General features: G+C 35.7%; 1 protein-coding gene across 1 annotated transcript in view; it reads right to left on the minus strand.

Moving 5' to 3' along the window:
* Positions 1 to 25,566, minus strand: part of CNTNAP4 (contactin associated protein family member 4) — a 275,901-nt gene that overhangs the window by 163,901 nt on the left and 86,434 nt on the right. Inside the window, exon 3 of the mRNA XM_080373008.1 lies at positions 12,354 to 12,547. Coding sequence (XP_080229134.1) covers positions 12,354 to 12,547 — 194 coding nt within the window. The remainder of the gene's footprint in view (positions 1 to 12,353; positions 12,548 to 25,566) is intronic.

The following is a 25,566-nucleotide window of genomic DNA, read 5'->3' on the forward strand; positions in this document are numbered from 1 at the left end:
ACCCCACCAACCCAAGAAAAAAACCAGAATTACAAAACACTAGTGATGCATAGCAATTCCTATTCAAACCAAAACCTGTATCCAATCATGTAAGAGAAGAAGAATTTTAATCATAATATTAGTTTTATAGAAATACAGAACCAGAAAAAGATCAGAAAGAGATGAATATTACATTGAAACTGCTGAAATACTACAGATAAAAATCAGATTCCTAAAAGTGAAAAAAGGAATTTGGGCATCTAAGTGTACTTTGGAGGTCCCAGATTCAAGCAAGTTGGCAACACTTAGATCTCCAAATTCCTATTTCTACTTTTAGGAATCTGTAATTTCAATGTTTTAAAAGATTCCTAAAGGAATTTTAAGTCTCTAAAAGTGATTTGTTAAGATGATACAAATATGACTATGCTTTAAAGATAATGTACTATTACAATGGCATAACCAGAACAATACCAGGGTTAAGACAGTACAGTCTAAGTATAACCTTGAGATTTTCTCTGAAGTTCAATGACCAAAGTTTTTATAAAAATTTATGGCTTTCTCTTTGGTTAACTTTAAATAAAGTGATTATACTAGGCATAAAAAGAAATCTATGCATAACAGAGGTCCTTCCAAAGGAGGTATGAAGTCCATTCTGAAAGTATGTTTGCTGCATCTAGGAGAGTGGCTGGGGTAAAAAGAAGCTGAATGTGGGGTCTCCTACTACTTACTGACAAACTTGAGCAAACTAAAAAAATACCATTCTGTTTATGAAGATCAACTGTTTTCTCCAAAGACAGCTTAATTTTCTCAAGTCATCTGCAATGTTCACAATCTGTCTGCTACAGAAAATAGGGACAATATTTTCTTATCTATAGCACAATTTTTCCCATCCATCATAAGTTATTTTTAGAGTGGTATATATGTTCAAGAACAAGGTTCTCATATTAGTATGAGAATAATATAATCAGTATAATATCACTCTAGAACAGCCAACACCTAAGAGGCAAAGAACTAAAACTAGTTAATTCTAGTTGTAATACTTTCTACAGTATTTTACATAAAGTGGATATTATAATATTATTGACTTTAGGATAACAAGTAAGTAGAAAAAACATAATTCAACATCTATCACAGTGAATCATTTTCATGGGAAAAAAGTGTGCCACCATCATCACATTTAATTAGACCTAATCAGAGGTATAAAGAAAATAATCTTAATAAAAAACCTACTATTGATATTTACAAAACAAACTCAAGATCATAACATTTCCTTTTCCAGGATTTATGCATATTAGAAGTGCAAAGTCAAGCTCAGGTTTATATACCACACACTCACTAACTAAATATGCAGACAAAGGCAGAAACAATGAACTGGCTACTTGTTTCTCTTATATTACCCAAACAGAGCAAGGTGTGGTTGCTTTTCTGTTGCTTTCTCTTAAGATGACCATGATGCAGCAGGCAACACTCAGAAAAACAGTTCTGACCAAGACCAGTCCCAGAATTCAATTCTAGTGCTAAATTGATGGTTTACATGGGCAGTAGTCTTTAAAATAATTATAATTAAAAAGCATCATCTTAACACATTAAAATTTGGTTCCCAAAGCTCTTGTTCATCTAGGCAATTTAATGACCACAGTACTAATACATGCATTAAAACTAACTTGTGAATGTCTAATTATACTAAAACATTTACTTCTAAATGTTGCTGGAATTGTGTATTTTCAGGGTATCTTGGTGTCCTTAGTTAATATGCTTTCTTTAACTGCGTGCATGCAACTTTTTTTCTTACACATATGGACTGCCAAAACATATGCTGTGAAAAGATATATCTTACTTTTTAGGCATTAATAATTTCTTCAGCGTTTACCCACACAATTTGTCTAGATTTTATTTAGAACACTGCATTATTTGGTGATGTTTCAATTTTTATTTCCCTCCCTTCCTTTAACTTATATTAAATATTCTGAGATAGGTTAACCTTGATGCTTGTATGCCTCTCTTCACCTATTATAAGTTATTTTTACAAAACATTAATCAATGTGACTGCTAAATTAGCCTTATTAGATTGCCATTTCCATGTCTAAAAATAGCAGTGCAGTCAGAGTGCATTTTAAACAGAAGTGATACAGAAATCCAAAAGTTTAAAATTTAAGTTCAGAACTCTTATTTTACAAGAACTCTTAATATTTTACATAAACATTATAATGTACTCATCAGAAATGAAAGCTTATGCATGCAGCCAGTTTAACAGAAGTTTCTGCACAAAAGACTCATGCATTTATAATTCCTTTCAAGCTTCCTGGTACCTCAGATTTTCTTCATACAGCATTTTTAGCTTTTTCATTCAAGCTCCTTTTACCCCAAGCTACAGTATTCTCCTCTGCTTTTTTTTCTACCTCTTCCTCTACCCTCCAGCATGTTTCTCCACTAAACTAAGAGGACTGAGTGCATCCTCAATAAGTTTGCCAACACCAAGCTGGATGGGGATGTTGATCTGCTTGAGGACAGGAAAGTTCTGCAGAAGAGATCTGGACAGGCTGGATCAATGGGCTGAGGCCACTTGTAGGAGGTTCAACAAGGCTCAGTGCCAGGTCCTGCACTTGGGTCACAACAACCCCATGCAACACTACAGGCCTGGGGAAGTGTGGCTGGAAAACTGCCTGACAGAAAAGGACCTGGGGGTGTTGGTCAACAGTTGGCTGAATATGAGCCAGCAGTGTGCCCAGGTGTCCCAGGATCCCAACAGCAGCCTGACTTGTATGAGAAAATGGTGTGGCCAGCAGGACTAGGGAAGTGGTTGTGCCTGTGTGGTCACCACTGGTGAGGCTGCACCTCAAATACTGTGTTCAGTTTTGGACCCTTCACTACAAGAAAAACATTGAGGTGCTGGAGCATGTCCAGAGAAGGGCAATGAAGCTGGTGAAGTCTCCGGGGCACAAATCTTATGAGGAGCAGCTAAGCGAACCAGGGTTGTTTAGTCTGGAAAAGAGGACACTCAGGGGGATCTTATCACACTGTATATCTATGTGAAAATAGGTTGTAGCAAGGTGGGTGTTGGTCTCTTTCCCCAAGTAACAAGTAATAGGATGAGAGGAAATAGCCTCAAGTAGCTCTATGAGAGGTTTCAATTGTATATTAGGAAAAAAATTATTCACTGAAAGTTTTGTCAAGCACTGGAACAGGCTGCCCAGGGAAGTGGTTGAGTCACCATCCCTGGAGGTACTTAAAAGATATGTAGACGTGCCACTTGGGGACATGGTTTAGTGGTGGATTTGGCAGTGCTGGGTTAATGGTTGGACTCAGTGATATTAAAGGTCTTTTTCAACTTAAATGCTTCTATGATTCTATGCAGTGTTTCTCTTTTTGTATTCGAACTTCAGACTTGTAAGTTTGCCAACAGTGGGCAAAAAAATTGTTTGAGTAATATTATCTGATATCAGTCTACCCATATTTCCTTCAATTATAGATATTTATTTTTATGCAAATTCTACTTATTGGAGTCTGTATCAGTTGATTTTCTATAGTGGGATATATGTCTATGTTTGTGGGTGTACACCACTACATACACCTGTTCCTGTGGCAAAGAAGACAAAGAAGACAGGTGTCATTTTATATTTTCCAGGTAACCAAAGAGCTCTGAAAATGTTATTTTATGTACTGTTTCTGACAATTACAAAAGGAAAGAAGCTGCTGTGGAACCAAAGAGGAAGGGCAAGAAATCAGGTGTTACTAGAAATATCCAGATGATTAAGAATACCAAGATTCTTGGATTTAATATCCCCTAGAACTGTGCAGACATTAAAACTGATCACTCATAATCTTTTATACATTAAATTATTTTAACCATTTTCATATCTCATTTGTTTTCCCTACCCACAATTTTCTAGTTCATGGAGTACAGTAAATATATTCACACAGTGTCATAAAATTAGTACAGAATTTTTCTGGAAAAGTAATTTCAGATTCATTATTCTGAACATTTACTCATGAAACCCTGATCTTAACTCTTAATGTTATTTAATCAGGGAATGTAAACATGGCATTGTGATCTGTGTACAATATTGAACACAGTCCAGGATATGTTCCTGAAAACCATAGCAAGCTGAATAGAAATCACAAACTATTTTTAAAAACACTATTCTACAATTAACCTGAAAATAGCAAAATCATTTCTGCATATCACACTCTAACAGACAATTCTCAGACAGATTATATAAACATTCATTGAATAAATTATTAGTTAAGAATTATTCACCTGTCTGGATCCTCCTTCTCACATCAACTGGAAGAACAGACTAAGTAAACATTTCAGATGTTTGAATTCATTCAATATCCAACCCTTTTTCACTGAACCTCATCTTTCTTGTACTAGATGGGATTTTAGATTCTTGTTTGGACACATCTTGGCTGGGTTCAATGGAAGATAATAATGCTCACTTCCAGTGCTTATCTTTTACTCAGAAACATGCCACCCTCACAACACACACAAGAAAAAAGACCATTATGTTATTTTAAGCTGTGAAATAAACCGATTCTGCTACACAGACTAAAAAATTATTTCTTTAGCGTAATTGTATTCTGTTAAAGAAAACCATTACAATAGAAAGATACATGATGGATTTGGTTTGCATGTCAAGGTTTTTGGTAATGGTGGGGCTACAAAGGTGGCTTCCATGAGAAGCTCTAGAAGCTTCCCTCATGTCTTATTGAGCCAATGCCAGCCAGCTCCAGAATAGACCTGCTACTGGCCAAGGTCAGGCCCGCCAGCAATGGCGGTGGCACCTCTGCCATAACATTTAAGACAGGGAAAAAGCTACTATGCAACACAACTGCAGCCAAAGAGAAGAGTGACATATGTGAAAGCAGCATCTCTGCAGATGCCAAGGTCAGTGAAGTAGAAGGGGGAGGAGGTGCTCTGGGTACTGAAGCAGATATTCCCCTGCAGCCTGTGGTGAAGACCATGGTGAGGCAGGATGTCCCCCTGCAGCCCATGAAGGTTAATGGTGGAGCAGATACCCACCTGCAACCCATGGAGGAGGCCACAGCAGAGCAAGGAAATACTGTGCTTCCATGCAAAGCTCACACTGCAGCAGGTTTCTGGCAGGACTTGTGACCCCATGGGGGACCCACCCTGGAACAGTGCTGAAGGACCCCATGCCATGGAAAGGATCCACACTGGAAAAGTTTGTGAAGAACTGTAGCCTGTGGGAAGGACTGATGCTGGAGAAGTCTGTGTAAGACTGTGTCCCATGGGAGGGACCTCATGCTGGAGCAAGGTAACAGTGTGAGGAGACAGGAGAAGCAAAGCCGAAGTGTGATGAACTGACTGCAATGTGCATTCTCCATCCCCCTGTGCCACTCAGGGGGAGGAGGCAGAGATATCGGGAGTGAAGTTGAGCCTGAGAAGAAGGAAGGGGTTGAGGGAAGGCATTTCAAGATTCAGTTTTCATTTTTCAAAATCATGTTGTGATTTGATTGGTAATAAATCAAACCAATTTCCCTAAATTGAGTCTGTTTTGCCTATGACGGTAGTTGCTGACTTGCCCGAAACTTGACCCACAAGGTTTTCATTGTATTTTTTCTCCCCTGTCCAGCTGAGGAAGCAGAGTGATAGTGTCTGGTGGGCACATGACATCCAGCCAGGGTCAACCTACCACATACCATATGGACATGTACCATTATATATACTATCTAAAGGGTTCTTGGAAAAACTATTTGGCTTTCAAGATTATTTAAATGTATATATATATATATGTATATATGTGTGTGTGTATGTGTGTGTATATATGTATGTATGTATGTATGTATATAAAATTTTATATATATATGTAAAACTCTTTGTGCCTGGTTCACAATGATGGTGAAATAAGGGAAAAAAACTACAAATACAAACACCTGCAAAAGCCTATGTAATATCATTCCACATACTCCATAAAATAAGTACATGGACATTTACCTTAGTAACACGCAACATTTACCTTAGTAACACACAAAATTTTAAAGGTGAAAGTCTTTAAATTATTATCTTAAATTAGTATGACAGATGATTTGTTTATGTGCCATTAAATTTTGAAGTGCCATCTTTCACTTTCAGATCTTGAGAATCTTTAATGTAATTCAATATCATCAGAAAATTTACTTCTAAGCTGCACAGATTTTGATTATCACCATTTTTCACTAACCTCTTCTTGATTCCCATCCTTCTAGCCAGTGGTACTTGGTTTTCTCTATTACATTTGTACATCTAATGATGACAGTGATTCCATGGCTGATCCTATTGTTATTTTAACAAATCTTCCTGAAACAAAATATTTCAAAGACAAGACATTTTGATGCCAATGATACATTTTACAATTTTGGGATACACATTGAGTTTCTTTGTGTTTTTTTTTTTTTTTCTTTGTTTTGTTGGTGTTTTTTTTTTTTTTTTTAATTATTATTTGAAACAAACAGTCTGCATAGGTTGCAGATGACATTTAATCTATATGATAAAGTAAAACACAATTTGCTTGTCTTTTATGGTATTATGCTTTACAAGGAAGAAATTAAAAATTAAAAGCCACAATTTCATTTATTTTTTTTTAACCACTTTAAACATACTGGTACATTTCGGAGTTTTTACACATAAATCATGCAATCTGACAAACTCTGTAATGATTTTCTTTTTGAGGATGTTACAGAAAGGCAGAGGTCAGTTGCAGCTAAGTTGTTATATGTCCTTGAGTTACATAGCAGTCATGTGGCTAAAACTGTTCTGTTGGGGGCTTCTTGGCTGAAAATGCAAGACAAGAAAGTGACAAACAAGCTATGACAAATACAGGCACATCAAAACCAACTGTGTTGAAGTCATCACCATCTGCCCTACTTCATAGATAAAGAGATTTTTTATTTTGTGTCCATAGCAACAGAAAAAGTGACACAGCAGCCTGCATTCTGAAGTCACGTTGGAATCTGTATCTAAGGAAAATGTACTGATGAAGTACCCATTTAAGTTATCTTTACCTTGGGCTGCAGAAGGAATCAATAGAAAATTGTTTTGGTTCAAAGAAATAATCAGCAGAAACCTATCAAAGTAGCATATAGGTTCAGCCTTTTGCTTTTACAGTGAAGCAGGGTATGAGAAGGAACCCTATTTTCTCTAAGGAGAAGAATCACAGTTTCTAGCAAACACAAAAATCCCTGAGACTGAAGAAAAGCCACAAGAAAACAGTGAAGCAACTCAACTGTCTTGAATTGTGTAATATGACTATCACAGAATACTTGTGATTCAGTATTCCTTAAGCTGGAATTTACCATAATGGTGGGTCATTTTGCAGCATACAAGTTTCCAATAAACTCTGACACCCCAAATCCTTTCAAGAGGAAGCTGGGAATACATGTAGCAATGCATGTACAACAGATCAGTCAACATTAATACAATTTTATTACATACCATCAGAACAGTAACTGCTAGAGTATGTAGACTCACAAGGCTGAGAAAATTATGATAAAACAAACTTCCAGCTTTAACTTCAGCTAAGGTAAATAAAATGGAAGATAGTTCTTAGAACTTAAATATACACAGAAAGACACAGAGACATAAACATACCTTTACATAGCAAAGATTTGCCTTTTAAAATTGTTGTTACCAAAACGGTCAGAATTTTCCCAAATTTTAGCTAACATTCTATAAATATTAGTTTAATTCCTCTGCTTTAATATACATTTTAGAAGAAAGTTTCAAAACAAATAAAACTGAAAATTTGATCTTACTTGTGGAATAGATAAATAATACTTCTCTCAGAAAAAAACAACCCGACCCAACCCACAAGAAAAGAACCACTGATATGGAGAAATAGTGTGAAATGGGGACAATGGACACCGACTGTGATTGTATATGTCTGCTCAGGAATGCGGGTATGGTGACTAGTCATGGGTGCGGTGTCTGGTCACATAGGCACACAGCTCTGAGGAGACAACTACAGTTTTGAGGAGACGCCTGCCCTTCTTCCTCTAACAAAGGGGAGACGGGGAGACGCCTGCCCTTCCTCCTCTAACAAAGGGGCTATTTAAAAGAGAATGAGAAAAGGATGAGAGATATTCCAATGCTATCTAGAGGGAGGGAGTGCTAAGTCTCCTTGCTGGAGAAGATCGGATGGTCACAAGGACATGAATCACCTACAAACCTGCAAGACCACCACATTCCAGGAAACGGACTGATAAGCTAATTAACATACGAAGCGAGAGTAAGCGGGTTTAGGTAACGAATATGTATAGGCGTTAATTGAATATTCATTTGTTTTATTGTATAAATGTGAGATGGTTCGTCACTTCGGGCATGCACACTTGTGGAGGAGCGATCCCCCGTGCTACTGCGCGCAATAAACATACCTACTTTATAACTTTCGAGTTATAGAGTCTAATTCCGCACGTCACCATCACCAAAACAATAAAACCAAAGGCTGAATTTCTGTGTATTTCTTTAGCTATATCAGGGAAAGAAAAGGTCAACTCTGAATCAAAGAGAAATTGTATTTCTTTTCTGTTTCAAAACTGCTGTTAATGAATGGCATTGTGATGCATTTTCCCATGAGCTGTGTGACTCATGCTTTCACTGAAACTAGCAGCCATGCGAAACTTGTCATTAAAACTGTAAATTGCTCTTTCTCCTTCCCCTCTTAGTTCCTCCCTTTGAAAATGATAGACAACATCATCTTTGTTACATTACTGTCATTTTAAAATAAACATTTAATTAGTAATGTTAAGGACAAAGTATGCAACATAAAACCATTTATGATGCAAAACTATGAGATTAGTTAAAACAAGAAACTACACTAGTTGAAAGGTTTAATATAAATAGCCCACACATATAAACTATCAATTACCATATGGAATTCTTCATAGATAAAATACAGGTGAAAATATCTATAATACCAATTTATAGGAAGAAGTAATAACAGTAGCACTATTAAAGGTAACATTTGAAGAAACAGAACTTTTCTTAGCACTTCTTGAACCAAAGCTTCACATACATTTTTTATTATGTTTTACTGTATAACTCCTGAAGTTTGAATGGAATCAAACAAAAGGAATTGTCCTTTCCAGAGCAAAAATCTAATAATATACAAAGAGATCTGAAACCACTGTTCATTTTACAGGTGAAAAGAATGAACTATGCAAAAGATTGGGTTTTGGAGGCTGGGCTTTATTGCATCTAAAATTATAATCTAAGGAATGGAAAAAAAACCCGACAGAAACAGATTGAAGAACATACACATAAAGATGCACAACATTCCTTGTTCAAACACATTTACATTTATGGTAATATTTGAAAAAAAAAATAATTTATTTGAATTAATCTCATTCCTAGATTACACTAATTCTTCTCAGAGGGAAAGATTTCTGTTCAAAACTATGTATTTCACCATTAATAACAACCATTTCACTTGAGAATTATATCTTGACCAGAACTGTACCAAAGGTTTAAAATATATTGATACTAGGAAGTGCTACCTGAAAACTTAACACAAGTATAAAGTACAGTGCAGAAAATAACTGGAGGTGACTTTAAAAAAGACAATGATATGTCATTGAGGATAGAAATAAAAATGAGTATGAAAATAGGTTTGTGGTGGGGGTTTTTTTGGTTGGTTGGTTTTTTTAAAACTACTGAAAAGCTTATACCTAATTATACTTGACAACACTTAATGTACAATGAGAGCAGTCCAAGTAACTGTAATGGAGTTAGTCTTTAAAAAGTATCTTTAGTAATTAAAGAATTTTAAACAATAAATAAAATCTACATAAAAGGTAAGCTCCTTAAAAGTGTAAGATAGCAAATAAGGCATACGTTTACATCATGGGTAAACCCACTGAGAAGACTGAGATCAAGGTATATATTACATGGTTAAAGACTACAGTCACCTTATTTTTTTCCAAACCAACTCCTAATATGCAGCAAAGTGAAAAAAAAATATCATATTTAGGAGGCACAAGAGGGGAGAGATGAACTTTAGAATATCTACATCCAAACTCAGCACCAATAGGCAATTTATAGATGGCAGAGGGGTAAAATACTTGTACTTTAATAATTTCAACCTAAGACATCTAAGTCAGAGGAACCAGCTTTAGAAAAGACTACCCTTTCCACAGACTATAAAGAGTTTTTATGAGTAGATCACTTGCAGATGCCTAGGTAGGTCTATTTACACCTCAGTTATATACATTTCACAGTGAATGAAAAAAACTGTCATCAGCAGAGCTTCAGAACCTTTATATAAGCCGTAAGATGACAAAGACAATTCAAAACTAACTTCTGAAAAATAAAATAGAAAGCAGGGAGCTGTGAAATTGTACAGAAGTGAAGTATTTTTTCTAATTAAGCTTAGAAAGAGTGTTCACAAAGTGCAAATCATTACATACAGTGAAGAATTCTGAAATACTTATAGCAATGAAGGGCCCTGAAGTATGGGCATCTGGCGTCACTCTAATGCACAGCAGTAGTGGAAAAAAAAGGAAAAAAAAAAAAAAAAAAGGAAAAAAGTTACCTCTGATAAGCAATCTTGTAATAAGGCAATGACTTATTACAAAGATGAGAGAACTAACACAGTAGGTATAAAATGTGTGACGTTCACACCTGAAATGAACTTGGGCATTTAATTTAAGAAGACTTAACATAAACAGATAAGTCAGAGAAAATCTATAAAATAAATAGTGATTTAAGAGTTTCATTCCAAGACTATGTCTATGCATTAGTTTAGAAAAGAGAAAATATATTCCCCTAGAAGCAGAACTCCTAAATAAAGATACATAAAAAGATCAATAGACTATCCCTGAATTTGTTGGTTTACATCCTTGAATTATGCATCAATGCCTGCAAGCCATACGTCCAATCTGCATTGCAATCATTAAAATAATATTTTTTCTATTAAGTTTGAGTTAATGGAATTGAAGCCTCACTTTTCCCCTCCTACAGATCTAACAACCTCCTTGCTCCAGTGTCTGCATAAGCATTTAACATATTTTTGGAACTTATGTTTGATATTTTACTGGTGGCAATATTCAAGAAATAACTATCTACATCACTGTTTGCAATACCAACATAGGATTTCAAAAGAGCCTTCACTGAAGAGATCAAACAGCTCAACCTCTCAGATTTGTTTTATCAGTCTGTCTGAAGACAGGGAAAGACAATATTGTAGCAGCTTATGCTCATTTAACATTTGGAAGATTGTTTTTCTTTTCCCTCTCCCCGCAGCCATATGGATTAGAATCTCATTTATTTCTCTTTGTTATGAAAACAATCTGAAGCGGAAGTATGTTGCAAATTCAAAAAAAGGATAATCATGCAACAAGTAAGCGACTGCATAATCTCATTATACCGTAGACGGGGTCTGACAATAATAGTAACAAGAGCATTTTGAATTAAAAGTCAACAAAATTAAAATGCCTGAAGTGAAATACATTTTAACATAATGTTTAACTGCAGCAAGAAACAGCTGAAGCCTAAAGCTTAGTAAAATTTAAAAACTAACCAGCTCATTGTATGGACAGAAGGATAGAAGTAACTTGATGGGATAAAATTGTAGACCACAAGTGCCAGCATTCTTCCTCTAGTCCAAGCGGCTAACCATTGAGGATCAAGAAAAGATGCAACCCTGGTCTAGAACTATCTAGTTAAATTTTCTGATAGATTTTGGACATCAACAGGTATTGCATATCCTTCATTCAATAAAATTCATGTAAATAGAAGGTGAGAAGCATTTCAAGGCTGATTATTATTATTATTATTAGCTACAAAACTAACAGGAGATAAATGGGTTGGCACATCAGAAACTAGACTGTGAATTAGATGACCAAAAGTTAAATATCACTAAAATATTTATTGGGTTTTTAATAAACTGGAATTTGTTTTGTTATGATTTTGATTTCTTTGTATTTCTTCATGTTATTTTTACAATCAGACTAAATGTTCCAGAAAAAATAAAGTAGGTTCAAGTTTTTCAGGGTTTGTTGGTTGTTTTTGGTGGGGGTTTTTTGGTCCCCTTTAATCAAAAGCACAAGTTTTACCCACAGGGATCAATACTGTGGGAAAACAACTTTGCATACATAGCAAAACAGAAGAGTTTTTGCAGTACATTTATAGTCCTGAGAACACCTTTTTGAGATCTAATGGAGTAATGCTAAGGTTAGGTTTTTGCTTTTTGTTTGATTTTTGCAGCATTTTACCTTCTCAAAATGTAAATTAGTTTGAATATTTAATTATCTAAACATTTTCAGTGTAGCTCTTTATATTCCAGTGCTTTGTTCATATATCCAATAACATAAAAAAAATATAACAAAAGTATTTTAAGACCTGCAGAAAATTAATTCCCATTATTGAAAGAACATACCCAAATGCTTTCTTCTTGACGATACTGCTTCCAGTTTCGTCCACTGTCACTAAACATCAGAAGGTAGCTTGTTACCCAGTCGGAGCTCCCATAACCACCTTGAGTAGCAACCGCAGTAATCTCAGTTCTTTCACCAAGATCAATCTGAAGCCATTGATATTTATTGGACACAAGTGGAGACCAGCCACCAGCACCTTAAAAAGAATGAAAAATATTGATATGTACTTCTCAAAGAAACAAGGTAACACAAAACTTGTCTAAAGAAAAAATAATTTATTAATTTGAGCAACCTGATCTAGTGAAAGAAGTCCTTGTCCAAGGCAGGGGTTTGAAACTACATGGTCTTTAAAAGTTCTATCCAACCTAAACCAATCTGTGATTCTATGGTTCTATGATTCTAATTCAAGATACAGTGCACCAAAACTATCTTCATATTATTTAGCAAACATTATAAAAATTGAAACAGATTACGTGATATATGTAACCAAATATAACTATTAAAGTAATTGTGAATTTATTCACTCCATTTTTTCTAACTTTTGTAATGAATTTTAGAGAGCGATTCCTATGCAATTAGACTCAAGTGAAAAATTCAGAATTTTGTTTATTTGTTTTATACATCTCAGTCTGATGTTATGTGGAGTAGGAATGATTCTGTATGATTCTGTTCTGTGAGGCCTGGATATACAGATTTGTATATGAAGCAATAAAGCACAGCTAGATGATAAGTTTCACATGCCTCTTAAAATGACCAGCCAATTTGTAGGCAAAACAGTAAGAGATTATGAGTTATACGCACATAGTTTCAACCAGGAGACAGACCAGCTCGCACAAATAAAGTTTAAATCAAAACACACATTCTATATATAACTCCTACAGTATTGTGACTAATCAGAAAGGCATGTCAAAATGAAGAAAAACTTCGTATCAATTTGCCTTTCTTAGTTTGCCTTTATTTACTCAGATCAGGCTACTACCTGATCTGTAAAGTTGTATGGAAAAGCCCACGAGTAGGATGCAAACAATGTTTTAATGAAAATAATTTGTAAACTATGCAAGTTTTCAGGTTATCATCTGGTGGGTTTTAGTAGAGAATCAGGTGACAAATTATGTAACATCCATTTTGTAAGCACAGATTTGGATCTAATCCAGACAAATTCACACAACATAAAAGACACCTTGGAAAGTTCTTAAAGCATACAGACACAGAACAAGAAGAACAGATATATCTAGTGCCCACAACAATCAATAAACACTGTATTATGTGGAAACAGACAACTTCAATCCAACGTTATGCTTGCATAGACTTCCAGATGCATAACATTTCATAAATAAAACATCACGTATGTTTTAACTCTGTTCAGGGTGATGAGTTAAGTTTTTAACATTAGCTCCTTTAGGAAAAAAAGGAAAATAATAATAATAAAAAAGATTTGTTATATAGGAATTTAAAACTGACATTTAAAAGAAATTGTGGGAAATCATATGGCTGTTCATAAGGCAGAAAAAGTGACATTCATTCTGCAGAACAAGGTAAGTAGAAAGAGCTGAGAGAAGTACATAACGCTCGAAGTATGCAAGGGTTCTGTTTCCACGCATATATAAGCTAATTAAAATGCAGCAGATTTAACTCTATGGGTGTAGTTAAAGACTATCGATTTTGGAACTTCATGTAAACACTTTGAGATATTTTGCCTTAACTCCTACTGAGTTTCTTCATTTCTTCATAGAAGGAGAGACCTAGGATAAATCTATAGTATTTTCTACACGTAAATTTTCTGTGGTTTCTTTATGGATCTGTTTATCATGGTAACTGCAGCTGAGTGAGGATTTGAATTTTCATTTAATCATAAGTAGTGATTTATTTAGCAAACTAATTTATAAACAGCTACAGTTAGTCTCAGCAGTAATTTAAAGGCAACCATTGTATCCAGCCTATGCCCTTCCCCAATAAATTTAAAATATTAAAAAAACAACAACAAACAAACATGATAAGAAAGCAATTCTAAAGGAATATTAATATTGCAAAAAACCCTGATGTTTGCACATGTAATGGGGAAAAATTAGCAGCTTCTGGAAAGCTTCCTTCAAAATCTCAACTCTAATAAACATGAGTTCTGGCACAGAATATGTTCTTCCTTAAGTGAACACTTAACTGACTACATCTAACAGAGGAAATACAGATGTGTCTCTGAAAATGATGATGGAGAACAAGAACCAAAGAAAACATCATTTCCCTAAGATAAGTACTCAATGAAAATAAGTACAGTGTAAAAGTGGTATTCTGTACTTCAAGGCAAATATGGTTATGTGGACTTTGTCACGGTAGTCAGTTTTCATTGAGAATGTGGGTAGGTGGGTTGTGATTAGTAACTTAAATGGAATCTTCTACCTATCATATTTTACTTCCTAAATATACAGGTTAATTTAAATGATACAAAAACTGATTTAGAAAAGTCTGTTGGCAGCCGTTATTGCCTGAATTGACCAAGTGATTATTTACTACATAAGAACAGAAAACAACTCACATACCACTGAAAACAGACTGACTTCCAAATATAGCTATGGGCAAGGCCATTCATACTCACTTATGTTTTCATAATGAGAAGGGTATCATTAGGTGAAAAAGTGTCTATTTCTTTAAAATGGACAAAGGTGTGACTTTTGTTCCATGTTTATTTTCAATTTTATGTACTGTAACAGTCCATTACTCTTAAAGTATGTATTGTACCAGTACTTCAAAGTGTTGGTTAGAAATTCTTCATACTCAACAACAATGTAAACCGATAAAGAAATTTTAAAATAGTTAAACAGTTTGGTAATGTCACCAAAAAAAAAAAAAAAAAAAAAGGGGGTGGGGGAGAAAAAAAAAAGATAAAATAGATTTCAGATTTACTTCATTTTACACTTATAACAAACTGAATTATTTATTTATATTGTGGGTTGTTTTTTTTTTTTTAATTTGATCCTCCAACCCCCCACGCCCAACTCAAAGTAAAGAATTAAACAACCACAGCAAACAGCTCTGGATAAAATACTAAAAATATTTCTTTAGTCTTCAGTCAGACCACATCAGTCTCCTCCAGACTGGTTGTTGGTGTCCCACATAGCAGCTCTTCTTTTCTCTGTCTCTTCCATAATCTTGTTTCGATTGATCTTTTCAAAACAGCATCAATGCCCTGAGTGCAATGAAAAGATATAATAGCCCAGCCCAGTCTTCCATGGGGCCTCCCCTTGTGCCCTGCCTACAGGCTTGGGACCACACTTGAGTTCACTCAAGCCCATACTGCTCCCTGACATACACCTTTGATGTTTTTCACCTAGTTTCTGAAGTGAAAGAGCTTCATTACATAACTCCTCACCTGCATATAATATTACACTTCATGTCAGTAACATATTCATAATAATATATTTGTTCCTACAAGTAGAGCCTACCACAAGTTTGTTCTCTGAGACGGTGCCACTGAGGTCTTCGTGTTTTCTCAAGCAACACTCTCAGAGAAATGTGGCCCATTCAGCCTCTCCCCTGAAAGCAGGCACATGCATAACAAGCACATTTAAAGGTTAAATGCAAGTTCTAAAAAATATTAATGCAAGGTAAAGATGACATTGAATTTAAGACAATCTCTAAACTGTTTGGAAAAATCCCTCATCTTCCTTTCAGGTGAATTCAGTTCCTCATGAAAGTCCCTTCTTTCCTGCTGAGAACTTTCTCCTTCCAAATTCCCATGTAGCATCCTTCATTTGCACAACACATCTTCACACTGCCTCTGCTATGTCTCATGTTCTCCCACCTATGTTGGTAGCCCTTATTCAGTGCCAACAGATGTTAAGGAGAATACAGCATACAAGCCAACAGGAAGGGTTTCTCCCTGCAAGGAAGGTAACAGCACAGTGTTTGGAGCAGGGTTTCTGGATCTCTTGATCTAACAGGATATCATGATGCTTGTTCCAAACCACTGGCCCTGATAGCCATGACCATGCCACCTTGTGTTATGGAAATCAACAAATAAAAAAAAAAAAAACAACCCACAGTTCAGCATTCCCACAACTCTCTGTGGATGATGTAGATCTTGCACTAAAATGAGAGGCTAAACAGCCTGTTGGGGCTGAGGTTATGCTGCAATGAGGCTGGGCTGAAGTACCTAAAGGTTTATTCCTTCAGAGCCAGTAAACCAGACAGGAAATTAGTGTGAAAACTATGAAAACTATACAAAATGGAAAATCAGGTTTATACAGAAAGAATCCAGTAAATTTATTTGGCCCATAATCATTGTTAAATGTGAACATATGGCTCATGATTTCCTCCTAAGCAAGTCATACAACTTCCTAGTACTGATAATTAAAAATTAAAGTTGATTATGATACTTCCATGAAAAGCCTCAGTTTTCCATTAAAACAACGATGTGACAATTTGTTTTCAAAAAAAAAACGACTTTAATTTTCCATCAAATAAAGCAAATAATTTTTTGTGTTGTTTTGTTTATTTTTCAGGTCTGCCAAAAGAGTTGCAAATACTGGTCAAATCAGTCACTTTATGAAAAAATCTACAGCTCCCTTCAATTCAATCTCCATTCCGAATATTTACCAGGAAAATCATCCTTCAACACCTTCCCAATTTAATAAAGTTAAAATTAAATCACTGATAAATCTCACATGCTCACAATTGCTTTCTATGAAGACTCTAACGCCTCACATATTCTTCCTTAAAGCAGGAGAGGTCAAACAGGATTCCACTTTAAATTACTTCTTCAGGGAGAGCGATACTAAAATTCTGTGTGGTTTCAGTAGCTGCACTTCAGCTGCTTTGTTGCAGCCTCCACAGTCTTGTCTTTATGGTCATACTGTTTCACCTTTTAGAGGCTGCGCAGAGGAGTGTGGCAGCATCAGGTATGTAAGAAAACTTTGTGAACAACCAGCCCAAGAGGTTAAACAAGGCACTTAGCACAAGGTGAGCAGTTCACATCCATAGCATATATCATATCTGTGGCACACACAACACAAGACCAGACAACATAACTTTCACTACCAAATCCTCAGTTAATGCACTAACGCTTCTAGACACAGCATCATCCTGCAGTGCCATGTTATCCAAAGCCTTCTCAGAATACTGTGTCACTATGTTAAGTTTGGTGTCAATTTTGTACTTTTCAGTTGAAAGGGAGGGTTGTATTCTAGTCAACAGATGTAGTCAGAAAGACATAATTTTTGAAGTCCATCTGCAAAAAACTTTTCCACTTGGTGATTGCAAAGCTTTGTTCAGAATGAAGTGATAGAGCAAGTTATAAAGATGTAAAGAAAAAATGCCTGAAAGGCTGTCTCTGTTATGGCAGCACTACATTCTGCCAGATGAGGGAGGTACTTCTGCTTTTAGTACCACATTTTCAGTTTTTGCAAGGCGAGCCACCAGGTAGTCTTCTCCCCCTCACCGTACTGCACTATATCCCATGGAAACAAGAGAAAGAGGTACAGATACACAGGCTTCTAGTGCCAGTGATAGCTGGTGCGAGGGATTGCAACAAGATGTAGTCCCAGAAACTCTCTGTCAACCCTCTGCTAACCAATGCCACATTGGACCCATATGGAATAGCCACAGGCAGAAGCAGCAAGATGTCTCCAATGGCCTGTGTTAAGCCACAGCCAGGCCTGGATCACCATTTAGGAGCTGCAAAGTTTCCCACAGTACTGCACCACTCTGGTTCACATGGCGTTTTCATCTGTTAAAGGCTCTTCAGGAGGTCTCCTGTCTGACTGTCCAGCAGCCAGCTGTCCTCCCAGCATCTGACTGCTACCTGCGGCATCGTGTAGGAGAACATTTACCCAGCCCTGCAGAAAACACTATTAGAGCATGTTAGCTCCTCATCTAGCACTTTATTGTCTTTTTCAGTGTCCTACACTTGCAGCAAGATTAATGTGTGTACTGAACTGTGGTGGTTGGCAGAATCTTTTTTATTGTAGCATATGTCTGAGCATGGTGATGCATAGAAGTCTGGGGCATAACAGATGTCAAAGGATCTTGTTGAAAGCCAGGAAGGCTTGTCAGATGTTCATGCTGTGTGGTGTGGATGTTTCTGGGAAATATGGGGAGCTCCTCAAGAGTCTCTGTGGGGATGTAAGTACTGTGTATGTTAATCAAGACTGTGCCAAATTGTATTAACATACAGGGCTAAACTAAGATATACAGGAAGAACATTGCCATCCCTAAACTTTCTGAATTATTAACTGTGCAGTGTTCATGTTACTTTTTTAACCATTATTTTGGCCAGTGTTGTTCATGTAAAGCATACATTTTCTTCCATTACCTTCTCACTGTATTTTCATCAGCCACTGATGACACATCTTTGCTTGTGAACTAACAGCAAATCAGAAAACTCATTTTTACAAGGGAGACAACCTATGTCTAGAGATACTTTTTTTTGAACTTTTTCTCAGGAGATGTTTAAGCCTTTTTATTTTCCATTGTCTCTTGCCAATATTGAAATTAGTTGCATGCAATATGCCAAAAATCTGCATTCAGGCTGCAAAAGCTTGCAAGTTTCATGATTGATTAATGTTAAAAAACCCCAAGCATTACACAGTTCCTTCATATGAAAACATGCTGACTTGATAATACACACATAGATAATAAATAAAATCTTTTGATTGTATTTAACATTATTTATTCGTTTTTAAATTGTTTTAATATAACTGTTTTAGAAAAAAGTACACATACAGTGTAATTCTCTTTAAAGTACATAATTTACTGAACATAGCTAGCAACCACATAATTTTTCTGAAGTATTAACTCTTTTTCTTAACTCATGCATCTGTTTTTTAACCCTGTTTTAGTGGCAATTTGCCACCTTGCCTTGATGACTGACAAGTTAATGGAATATCTGTGGTTACTGGAGACTAGTTTCATCCAGCCTATCAGCGATCAAACCAAAGTTTAATGCTTCTGTCCATCACTTGTATATACTAAATGATAGACTCCTTCAATTATGCAATATTAAAAAAAATAAACTGAGTATGAAATGATGGGAAAATTTCCAAAGCCCTTGATATTTTCAATGCATTGAAATAGATTAATTTGTGCAAGATCCAAAATCTAAGCAATCATGCATCTTTCATATATTATTGAACCATATTTTTCCTTGTGAACACTTATTATTCTTGTTTTCTATATCTACAATGTTATAACATTAATTTTCAAGTCAGTTAAGTGACAGTGTATTAGGGTTTCCTCACACCTCCCCTCCAAATGTCATGGTTTAACCCCAACTAGCAACTAAGTACCATGCAGCTGCTCACTCACTCCCCCATCACTCCTGGCAGGATGGGGAGAAAAGCTGGAAAAAAGGTAAAACTCATGAGCTGAGATAAAAACAATTGAATAATTGAAAGAAAATATATTAACAACAACGACAACAACAAGAATTGTAATGAAAAGGAGAGAAAAAGAGGAATAAAACCCAAGGCAGCGGGGGAGCAGGAAGTGATGAACAATACAATTGCTCACTACCTGCTCACCAATGTACAGCCAGTCACCAGGCAGGATCAGCAGGTCCTGGCCTACTTCCCCCAGTATACATATATGTTCAGCATCAAGTTCTATGGTATGGGATATCTCTTTGGCTAGTTCAGGTCAGCTGTCCTGGCTCTGCTCCCTCCTGACTTCTTCTGGACCAGCTCACTGGCAGAGCACGGGAAACCTGAAAAGTCTTTGATTTAGAGTAACCACTACCTGGCAACAACTAAAACAGTGTGTTATTAATATTATTCTCATGCTAAATATGAAACACAGCACTGTACAAGCTACTAAGAATAAAATTAACTCTATCCCAGCCAAAACCAGGACACCAAGTAATGTACAGTGCTTTTCTGCAGAAGTTATACAAGGAGGTGTTATTTATTAAGGCAATAAACTTACAGTTTAGTTAAAAACTTAGTCACTTCAGTTGCCAAACTAGAAACTAAATTATAGTCAGGTAAACTGTTCTGGATTTAGACACCAAAATTACAGCAGCAGACTTTCTTTCCTTCATATTGCCTACATTTCTAGATTTTCATTCTTATGCACTTCACATACAGTTTAATGGCATGAGATTGTTTTCCCTGCTTCTGGAGGCTACTATCCACTGCCTTTCGCCATGAACACCCATATAAATACATCACAACACTAATGAGTATTATTTCCTCATCCTGTCTGCCAGGATATGAGTTTGAAAGGACATGCGTTTTCACAATTCCTTAGCTTCAGAAGGCTGGTGATACAATTATCATTAAAACATTGAAAATACAGAAATTAACAAATAGCTGCAGAAGAACAAAACTAGAAATGACTGAGGAAAAGACCCCAAACCTCAATTCCATGACAGAAAATACCTGAGTATTCTTACAGTGTATTTGGAGAGTTATATCAGGTTTAAAATGTAACCTTGCTGGCTGACAATTTATTAGTGTATGCTTAAGCTTTCTAAATTGGCTCTCTGTAGCTATCAGGCCACAAAACTCCTTTACTTCATTTTAAAAACTCTGAACTACATAGAATAGAAACTGATGTAGATATTCCTCTGTTGTGTGAACAACACCCTCCTGCTTGTTAATCCTGTCTATGACTACCATTGCCTACGCTGTCACGTAAACCACAACACAGTTCACACTCATATATGCATTCTCACCAGCTTGTGCACATGAAGTTCCTTCTATCTTTTAGCTTGCGTCACCACTTACACCACTTCTAAACTCAGTCTATTTTTTGCATATTTCATCATAACAGCTACAAGCAAAGCATATAAGTAAAAAACCAGGTGTAAAATAACACACATTGTAAAGGATGCTTTCCTTTGATTAACCAAAGTGTATATTTCCCATATGGATCATTTAACAGAAGCTGATTTTAATTTGAAGTCAATAAAGTTGCACCAGGGATAAATTTGGCTGCACATATTACAAAGCAGATTTTCTACATGCAAGTAATTGACAATGGAGGCTTCCTAGGCTTAGAAGTCCAATGAAGTTGTTTACTGCATCCAAAAAAACCTAAAATACAAAAATATTACATTATTTCCTTTCTTAAGATGAAAAGCAAGGCATCCTTTTTACAGAAACAGAGAATTACAAAACTGTAGGCTAACACTTAAGCAAACAATGCAAGGGTTTTGTTCTCTAAAAGTTTATGAACTGATGACAAGGATGCGGTGTGGGGGGATATATCTAATGAACAGTGTTGATGGATTGCTACCCAGTGAGCAACCTTCTGGCCACTTAGAAAAGTCTCTTGAGTAACAGAACTTGGGAAAAGAATGAATGTTGGGATTAAACCTTTGCTTATAGGTTTTAGTGCTCCAGTGTTTGATTAACACAATCCAAGAAATAGAACTCATGCAAATAGAAACCCCCATTTATATACTAGAAAACTGCAAGAAAAGTAATTATCAGGAAGAACCTAAATAGTCAAAGATGCCAAACACTATGGATCACAACTTGGCTGGTTTTTTTTTCAGAAAGGCTACGCAAAAACTATCACAGTAATGCTGTTGAGTCGTATCTCAGTGATAAAAAACATGAACATAAGCATCAAAATTTGAAACCATGGAAAAACTGTGGCACGTAAAATTCAAAATAGGATGAGGGACCTTGAGCTATGAATAAGTAATACTGGACACAGAATCATCTTTGAACACAGACAGAAGGAGAAAGAGAAGTACTGCTAGATCAGAAGCCAGCTTTGCAGTCAGTGCTCCATATATAACATTTCTGCGTAACATTTTTCAACCAAAAGTTTGATAGCTGCTTCATCTTTTGCCTTTGATCTAAGCAAAATCCTCTTGCTTCCCATGAGATTATTTTCAGGACTAAAAAGTCTTTCTCATGCTAACACATTACTTATATTTAAAACTATGAGACAAAACAGCCAATCCTAACACCTAAAAGGCAAAAGGGCATTCAATGTAGGAAAGCTCAGCTCTTCAAACAGCATCATTATTGCCTGAAGAAAGGCCCATGTCTAACCGGTCCCAGACAGAAACACCCTGGTGCTTTTGTCTCTGCAGTCTCCTCTCCTTATTTTAAACTGGTGAGTTTGGCAGGTATAATGTGTTCAGGTAAACTGTAAAAAAAAAAAAAAAAAAAAAAAAAAAATCTCTTTATTCAGAGATTAGTAAAGCAGTAGGCTTTGAATAGTTGTAGAGTCTAAGACTTCTAGTAAGCAATTACCTTCTGCATGAAAGAGACATATTACTTCTTTGGGGGGACACTAAAAGCAGTTGTGACCAGATGCTTTAACAGTATATAAAAAGACTCCATGGCTGTCCTTCAGAACAGTATCATCTTCAGCATCCTTGCACAATGGAAACATAGAAAACCACTCAACATTGTCATCAGTTGCTATCGATTTATTAATGTTTAAATAACACAAGTTGAATGTATGAAGCCAAATACTAGTTGAAACTGTCCCAAGCATTAAGAAGAACTGGTAAAACTGAGAAATACTCCCAAGTTTATGCATAGTTCCTTATCTGTTTTCTGGTCTTGTCTTCATATCTTACAAACTGACAGAGATAGGTTAAGCTCAATAAAACTACCAACCTCCCAATAACAGAAACACAAAATTAAATCTTGGATAGATTTCAAGCAATCACAACAAGATTTACTATTCAAAGAAGTCTTCTGAATGGTGCCCTCTTTTAGGAAAACACTACTTATCTCCCTGTATTACAAGAAAATCAGATTTTGGGGGGCTATATGTACTGTGAAGGTCTGGAGTACCACCCAGTCTTTCATGAAGTATAAGCCAGTATTTTCTGAATTGTTAGAGGAGCTCTTGGTCAGGTATTAGAAAATACTGTGAAAGAACAACTGAGAAATGCATTTATGAAGGCCTGGTAATTAGGAAATCCTTAATTTTAATTAATTTTTGTTGTTCTTTTAATAAAGAAGCAGAACAGCTCAGTCACAAAAATATTTCATGAGATGCGCTGTTAGCATAAGGACTGAAAAGTTCCATATTAATGGCATTCTGAATGCAACTCTGAAACCTAAAATAGGTTAACTTTGCTGTCAAGAAATGGATGAAGAAGTCTTGCTTCTTAAAATTTGAAGAATAAGGGGATTTATCTGAGTAATTTCCAGGAATAATTATAGAAATAACAGCTATTTGTTAACTTACCTATGTAATGAAGCTGTATTTTCCCAGGAGTATTTCTTAGGAGACATGCAGAGCTTTCTCAATGGAAATTCAGACTGCTTAAAAATATCATGGGTTTTTTTGAGCTAAGCAGAACATGAAAAAAGGTATATGAATGTTTCAGCCAGATAGACCCTCTTCTAAGCTAGGTGGGTAGAGCAACTACTTCAGTGGCCTCAAAGGCAAAACAAGCTGAATTTTGTAAAAGGTCTTACTTTAAGTTACTCTGAACCTGAGTGTCAGCAAAGAGAACAGGTATGATCTTAGAAGAGAAGGAGTAATTGCCTTTATTTTTTCAGCTGTCAGAATATTGAATATGTAAGGATCTTAAATTTCAAAATTTTGACAGGTATTATAAAATGAATGTTAGGCTTTAATAGTAATTTGTGACAAGTAGCAGTTACTACGTCAAGGTAAGTTTCAGAGGCATTTTGGATCTGATTCAGTGCGACAAAAAGGCAGTAGAAAATGGCATTAATTATTATAAAGTTTGTTCTAGCTTTATGGAGCTATTTAGAAGAGTGTAACTAACTTTATTTTGCCCCCTTTCTTCTGTGTAACAGTAATTTAAGTGAGTGAGCAAATCCCATTTTACATTCCATCTTCAGAAGGCTTTGAAGACATTTCTCTTCAGTCAATCACTATGTAAATATATCCAGGGAGATATTTTATAACAATGCCTGCCATAGTTTATCAAAAGGAGAACTTAATTGGCAGTGGTTCAAAGACTTATCAAAGCCAGTTTTTCAGTGGTGGTTTTTTTTCCAGATTTTTCATTACCATCATACCAAAAAGTGCTATAAACCAATGGTCTTCACTAGGCAAAATGTGTCCGAAGTTTGAGTCAAACACTTTTATATGAATACTAGTACTTTTTACTCTTTGAAACTAGACTAGATTTTCATTTAAATAGGTAAGACTTTTGTTTATATTATAATGAAACTGTAATTGTGTCAGATATACTCTGAGACTGAGCCACTCCTGCTATGTGTTAAAACGGGATATTTTTTTTTCCCACAGCAGAAATCAAGTGATAGAAAAATGTCCTTTCAACAAATTTCTGCTAGGGAAACAGTTCTGACACTCAGGAAAAAGTATTTTGGAAGAGTGCAAGTTCATTGCAAGATTTACATCACTTTTGACTATTACCATCAACTTTTATTTGATGATCATCAGCAAACTATCTCCCTTATAAGGAACTTCACAAAACTTTAAAGGGGTACGCCTTTTTGGCCTATATTCTGACAATAATCTGAGGCTGAAAGTAACCCAGGATTTAATTTGGGAGATTTTTTCATTCTTTGGAAAATGCACTCTTGCAGTAGTGTTGTTCTCTTTTCCTTCTCTAGTCTCTGGGTATATCTCGGTTTAGGATGTTGTATTAGAAGATCCTTCTGTGTGACTGCGTGTGAGGTTTGAATCATTACTTTTCATCCTTAATCTTCTCTATTTTTTTCTTCATTGGCAAAGCAGGGATTGTTTAAATCTCAACATTGTAAATTTTGTCTGAGAGGTAATTTTGGTTTTAGGCAGATGATGTATAGAAATCTTCATGGGGAAAAATAGTTAAAAGATCTCATTGTTCATAAGTAGATGATACATAGAAAATTTCACGGGGTAAACAATAAATAAATAAACAAACAAACAAAAAGACCTCATTGCCCCCATCTTTCATTACACCACTGAGTTTAAGCAGAAGTCACACTTAGAATTCTGTACTAAAGTAATTTCTCATTGTATATACAACGTCCTGCTAAAATATATAAACAGAATAGAAATGGAAAATATTATTTACTGAATCAGTATTCATTATAACATAACAAAAGAATAGCATAACTAACTTAAATAACCTGTTCAATACTATTTGGTAAATTTATACAACTTCTTTCAGGCAGGTTAGTAGATTTTTACATGCTCTTTACATAGCAGCTACTTTCAGTGAACCACCCATATCTGTTTTCCTTGTCCAGTGGTCTTACCCAGCTTGTTACTCTGCTGTCCTACAATTTACAGCTAGCACTGATACTTAGCCATAGCTTTCATGGC

This window comes from Falco punctatus, assembly GCF_963210335.1.
Source record: "Falco punctatus genome assembly, chromosome: Z".
In the NCBI taxonomy this organism is placed as follows: Eukaryota; Metazoa; Chordata; class Aves; order Falconiformes; family Falconidae; genus Falco; species Falco punctatus.